At 42.8% G+C, this 6834-nt stretch overlaps 1 protein-coding gene across 1 annotated transcript in view; it reads right to left on the bottom strand.

Moving 5' to 3' along the window:
• The window catches only part of PDS5A (PDS5 cohesin associated factor A), a 173565-nt gene that overhangs the window by 14644 nt on the left and 152087 nt on the right, over positions 1–6834 (bottom strand). Inside the window, exon 31 of the mRNA XM_011949083.1 lies at positions 984–1336. Coding sequence (XP_011804473.1) covers positions 984–1336 — 353 coding nt within the window. The remainder of the gene's footprint in view (positions 1–983; positions 1337–6834) is intronic.

Below are 6834 nucleotides of genomic sequence, written 5' to 3'. Positions count from 1 at the left end.
GCAATCTTGGCTCACTGCAACCTCTGCCTCCTGGGTTCAAGTGATTCTCCTGCCTCAGCCTCCCAAGTAGCTGGGATTACAGGCACGCATCACCACACCTGGCTAACTTTCTGCATTTCCTTTCTTTTTTTTTTTAATTTTAGTAAAGATGGGGTTTCACCATGTTGATTAGGCTGGTCTTGAACTCCTGACCTCAGGTGATCCACCCACCTAGGCTTCCCAAAGTGCCGGGATTACAGGCATGAGCCACTGCGCCCGGCCTGACATTGAGTTTTATAAAAATAATGAAGCAGGATAGTAGGGGTATCCTGAGCTGATCAAATCTGGGACTCTTCCCTAGAAGAAACTCAAATACCTGCAGTCTAATTTCAGGGGTAAATGAGTTAGGTATGTAAGGAAAAAAGGAGGACGAGTTAAGTTCTAAGGCCAAGGTGAAAGGAGCCACCTTCTAGATTTCCAAAAGGAAAAGTCTGAAATCTCAGCCCAAGAATGATCAGAGATGAACAGTTTGGTAAGCTGTTTCTCTGGGCAAGGTAGGGAAGATGTAAGTTGTTGACCTGTGTTAGAATTAATAAAGAATTAAAGAGTGGGGCCTATTACCTATTGACATTTCATGACTCATGACTGTTTTCTCCATTATGGGAAATTGTATCCAAAAGGTAGCCCTTACTTTATGTAAACCTCTGCAACCACTTGAAAGGCACTAAGCGAAAGAAATACTTGTTTTGTTAATGAAAATAGAAATATCAAAATACCATATACTAAAAAAAATTACACAAAGAAGAAAAGATTTTTCTTCAAATTCGTGCCTTAAAACTGGAGGTTATGAGATAATAACAGATGCTATTATAAACTGACCCAGGAAAGCCAGATGCAGGTTTCACTCTCAAATGCTTAGGTGTTGAGGTGACTGGCACTAAGGATATACTACGTATAAAACAGAACGTCTAAATTCCCACTTCAGGAAGAATGGCATACATTACCTTTGTAAGTCAATTTGTCTTTCTGCTGGTGCTGCCTTTTTGGCTAAATCTTGCAGTTTGGGTGCTTTGGCATTACCTGCTTCCAAACCCCCAGGGCTCTCCTGACCCACTGCGGCTCTCTTCCTTCCCTTGTTAATAGGTTTATTTAGATCATCATTTTTGGTTGCATTGCCCTGAGATTCAGACTTGGGTCGACGTCCTCTCCTGGGTTTGGAAGGGGCAGGCGGTCCCGATTCATCTACTTTCTCATCTGTTTTTTGTTGGATATTCTCTGCACCAGCTGCTGTTACTGTTCTTTTCTTTCCTCGGTCACTGCTGATGTTGCCCTGGGTAGCCTGATCAGAATTAATTTCCTAAAAAAGCACAAAACAATTCCATAAACACAAATTCCTTAAATATTAATGATCTCTATTAGAAAAGAGTGTTTTGAAAGTATTTTAAAGGAGTCTGGATTCAAGGGCTTCCGGTTAACTGCTTACATCACATTAGGAAAATAAGCTCCTTGAGGAGAGTGACTGTGTCTGGTACCTACCATGGTGAATAGCATATATAATGTGCTCGATAAATGCTCACTAAAAAGCAAAGGCTGGGAACAGTGGTTCATGCCTGTAATTGCAGCACTTTGGGAGGCTAAAGCGGGAGGATCACTTGAGCCCAGGAGTTCCAAACAATCCTCTACAACATAGTGAGATCCTATCTCTACAAATAATTTAAAAAATCAGCTGGGCATGGTGGCTCATGCCTGTAGTCCCAGCTACTTAGGAGACTGAGGTGGGAGGATTGCTTAAGCCTGGGAGGCTGAGGTTACAGTAAGCAGAGATTATGCCACTGGACTTTAGCCTGGGTGACAAAGGGAGATCTTATCTCAAAATAATAATTGCAGGCCTGGCACGGTGGCTCACACCTGTAATCACAGCACATTGGGAGGCCGAGGAGGGCAGATCACCTGAGGCTGGGAGTTCAAGATCAGCCTGAACAACACAGAGAAACTCCGTCTCTACTAAAAATACAAAATTAGCCAGGCGTGGTGGCCCATGCCTGTAATCCCAGCTACTCGGGAGGCTGAGGCAGGAGAATAGCTTGAACCTGGGAGGCGGAGGTTACAGTGAGCCGAGATTGCACCATTGCACTCCAGCCTGGGCAACAAGAGTGAAACGCTGTCTCAGGGGGGCAAAAAATTGCAATAATAAAAATATAAAGCACAAATAGTACTTGAAAAATAAAATTTACTTGGTTTTGTTGTTATACTCCATCCAAATGAAAGGTGCTTCTTATTGATGGTATGTACTAAATCTGTCACTTCTTAAAAAAAGAGTATTTTCAGAATTCTACATGCTATTCATGTTTTCTTTGTCTATGAGTACATCTAAGTATAATAATCTTTGTAGTTCTGTAACGTGAAGTTCTTTAACTTTTCATCTCATCCCAGTTGCAATGAGCTGAGATCATGCCACTGCCCTCCAGCCTGAGTGACAAAGACTGTCTCAAACAAAACAAAACAAAACACAGAAATTATTATTTTAACTGACATAATTCTAATTGATTAAAGAGAAAGACAGTAATACAATCATCGAAAAAATTAGATTAAATCTTTTTAAATAACTAATTTTCATTTTCCCCAGAAAATATTCCCAGAAAGACAAGGGAAAATAAATGACAAATCTTCCATGTTTCAAGAAAATTTAGTTCAAAGAAAATTCCCAGGAGTAACAACTTAAGTGAGAAAAACCACAAATCAGTGTTTTACTTTAGAGTTTCCTTTTTTTTTTTGAGATAGGACCTCGCTCTGGTTGCCCAGGCTGGAGTGCAGTGGCGCAATCTCAGCTCACTGCAGCTAAAGTCATTCTCCCACCTCAGCCTCCCTAGCAGCTGGGACTACAGGCAGATACCACAATGCTCAGCGAATTTTTCTATTTTTAGTAGAGATGGCATTTCACCCAGTTGCCCAGGTTGTTCTCAAACCCCTGGACTCAAGCAATTCACCTGCCTCAGCCTCGCAGAGTGTTGGGATTATAGGCGTGAGCTACCGGGCCCAGCCTGGAATCTCCTTTAATGTGAAGCCTCACTTTAGTGAACAGATAATCCATGAAAGGACAAGAGTAAGATGGCTTGCAGGAACTGAACTGTGAAAACAATACATAACGGATCAGAGAAGAAATATGCAAAGTCATCTTCGGGAATGATGGCGACTGCTGGACATAACGGAATGGATCAACAACACGACCAAGTATTAATAGGTCTAAACACGATCAAGGTTTTAACCTGGAGTAGGAACCACTTGTTCAACTGAAAGTTTAATAGGTGTGGGGGTTCTTGGGCATAGATTGAGGAACAAAACAGGTATGGTTCTTCATATAGGTTAGTACGGTAGGTAACTGATTTTTAAAAAGGTAAATACTTAAGCACAAACCTGTGTGCTAACAGGGTAAAGAAGCTGAGTTAGATGAGACAAGGATCACAAGTTTAAAATGGGCAAAATATGAACAGGCAATTTACAGAACAGCACATCAAATGGTCAATAAACATACTGGCAGTCAGAGAAATGCAAATTAAAGTAGCAGGGCATTAGATCTGGTAAGCGGAGACAGAAAAAAATTCAAATGAACCGTAAAACATGTTGTTGTTGGTATATAGAGAAGAAAGTACTCTCATACCCTGCTGCTAGAAATGTCAAGTGTTCCAATCTCTCACGAAACCAATATGGAAATATCTAAAAGCTCTAATGCATTTATCCTTTGACCCACTAATACTACTCTGAGATATTCAGCCCACAGAAATAAAAGCACCAGTAAGTGTGCTTCTGTATGTATATATACATATACATGTCTTTTTTTTTGGTGGAGTTTCGCTTAGGCTGGAATGTGGTGGCACAATCTTGGCTCACTGCAACCTCCACCTCCCAGGTTCAAGCAATTCTCCTGCCTCAGCCTTATGAGCAACTGGGATAACAGGAGCCCGCCATCATGCCCAGCTAATTTTTTGTATTTTTAGTAGATACTGGGTTTCACCATATTGGGCAGGCTGGTCTCTAACTCCTGACCTCGTGATCTGCCTGCTTCAGCCTCCCAAAGTGCTGGGATTACAGGCGTAAGTCACTGCACCCCGCTGCTTGTGTGTATATTTTATTATTTTACACACAGTAAGTTTATAAACAATATTTATTGTGACATTATAGTAGAAAAATAGGGAAAGTATATGTGTATACAAACATGAAAATAAGATTAAACTGTTGAAAAAGAAAAAAAGAGGGCCGGGTGCACTGGCTCATGCCTGTAATCCCAGCACTTTGGGAGGCTGAGGGAGGCAGATCACCTGAGGTCAGGAGTTCGAGACCAGCCTGGCCAACATAGTGAAACCTCGTCTCTACTAAAAATACAAAAATTAGCCGGGTGTGGTGGCAGGTGCCTGTAATCCCAGCTACTCGGGAGTCTGAGGCAGGAGAATCGCTTGAACCTGTGAGGTGGAGGCCACAGTGAGCTGAGATCATGCCATTGCACTCCAGCCTGGACAACAAAGTGAGACTCTGTCTCAGAAAAAAAGGAAAGAAAAGAAAAGAAAGTTGAAGTAAGGGTTTGGAGCAATATAATATTACAGATCAAGCTGAAAGGAAGGTTTGGATATAACAGAAATTAGAATTTAAATTTCCAATTTCAAAATTACATAGACTTTCAGGAAAAGGCCATAAAGGTAACAGATTGCTGGTTGTACTAGATAAACACTTAGGCCTTTGCAAATGTACCACCCTTTAGTAAGTATTGTAAGTATATGATGTAACTCAATGTCCATGGCAATATGCATTTTTTTGTATGTAAGTTTGTTTAGGTTAAGACTGCTTAATTTTACACAAGGATCCCACAATATTCTAATCTATTGGTATCTGGATTCTAAGAATTTTGATAGTAAGAGGTAACTTGTTACCTGAATCCATTGACATGCTGTGTTTCAAACACTAAGCAAAAAGAGTTTAGATAGCAAGAGATTGATCTAAAAATGTAACCTTTGGTGGGCATGGTGGCTCATGGCTGTAATCCCAGCACTTTGGGAGGCCGAGGTGGGTGGATCATGAGGTCAGGAGTTCAAGACCAGACTGGTTAAGATGGTGAAACAACATCTCTACTAACAATACAAAAATCAGTCGGGCACAGTGGCAGATGCCTATAATCCAGCTACTTGGGAGGCTGAGGCAGGAGAACCGTTTGAACCCAGGAGGCGGAGGTTGCAGTAAGCTGAGATCGTGCCACTGCACTTTAGCCTGGGCGACAGAGCAAGACTCCATCTCAGAAAGTATCCTCATGTAGCTGAGTTCAGAAAATGAGAGTTTGGATAGGAAAAGTTAAGCTACTGTGGTGTAACCGCATAATCCTAGTATATTTCATGTACGCAAGGGTAATACCTAAAATATTTGATGACCACCATAAGTATATGGCGAGCAATAAAAAGACACAGCACTTCAAGAATATGATCCTGGGTGGCGGGGGAGGGGGAAATACTTAATAGTATTTTCAAGCCATTCTTACTGAGATAAATTACCAATTTCATAACAGTTGAGTCAGACGCGGTGGCTCATGCCTGTAATCCCAGCACTTTGGGAGGCCGAGGTGGGTGAATCACGAGGTCAGGAGTTCGAGACCAGCCTGGCCAACACAGTGAAACCCCGTCTCTACTAAAAACACAAAAATTAGCTGGGAACGGTGGTGCGCACATGTAATCCCAGCTACTCAGGAAGCTGAGGCAGGAGAATTGCTTGAACCCGGGAAGTGGAGGTTGCAGTGAGCCGAGATTGTGCCACTGCACTCCAGCCTGGGTGACAGAGTGAGACTCCGTCTCAAAAAACAAAAAACAAAAACAACTGAAGACCAGAGAAGTCAAGCAACCTGCTCTAGTCAACACACAGCCAGTGAGTAGCAGAAAAGAGAGGCAAAAGTCAGATCTGTGTGATGCTCCTATCAATTATGCACCACTCCTTTCTCTCCTGCCAAAAAATTAAGAAATTGGGTTGGGCATGTGAGATCCAGTTTCAAAACAAAACAAAATTGGGTGGTATAAAGATCAACAAAAAAGTCAAGCACGGCTCACGCCTGTAATCTCAGCACTTTGGGAGGCTGAGGTGGGCAGATCACCTGAGGTTAGGCATTCAAGACCAGCCTGGAGTGGCGTGATCTCAGCTCACTGCAACCTCCACCTTAGAGGTTCAAGCAATTCTCCTTCCTTGGCCTCCTGAGTAGATGGGATTAAAGGTGCATACCACCACACCCAGCTAACTTTTGTATTTTTAGCAGAGATGAGGTTTCACCATGTTGGTCAGGCTGGTCTGGAACTACTGACCTCAGGCGATCTACCTGCCTTGGCCTCCCAACGTGTTGAGATTACAGGTGTGAACCACTGTGCCTGGTCTTTTTTTTTTTTTTTTTTTGAGACAGGGTCTCACCCTGTTGCCCAGGCTGGAGAGCAGTGAGTGGTGCAATCTCGGTTCACTGCAACCTCTGCCTCCCGGGTTCAAGTGATTCTAGTGCCTTAGTCTCCCGAGTAGCTTGGACTGCAGACAAGTAATTTTTTGTACTTTTAGCAGAGACAGGGTTTTACTTCAAGTGATCCACTAAGTCTCACTCTTGTCGCCCAGGCTGGAGTGAAATGGCATGATGTTGGCTCACTGCAACCTCCACCTCGAGGGTTCGAGTAATTCTCCTGTCTGAGCCTCCCGAGTAGCTGGGATTACAGGAGTGCGCCACCACACCTGGCTAATATTTTGTATTTTTAGTACAGACGGGGTTTCACCATGTTGGCCAGGCTGGTCTTGAACTCCTGACCTCAAGTGATCCACCCACCTCTGCCTCCCAAAGTGCTAGGATTA

This window comes from Colobus angolensis, unplaced genomic scaffold, assembly GCF_000951035.1.
Source record: "Colobus angolensis palliatus isolate OR3802 unplaced genomic scaffold, Cang.pa_1.0 Scaffold29, whole genome shotgun sequence".
Taxonomy (NCBI): Eukaryota; Metazoa; Chordata; class Mammalia; order Primates; family Cercopithecidae; genus Colobus; species Colobus angolensis.
The sequence above is the reverse complement of the archived record's forward strand: the minus strand, read 5'-3'. Positions and strand labels throughout refer to the sequence as shown.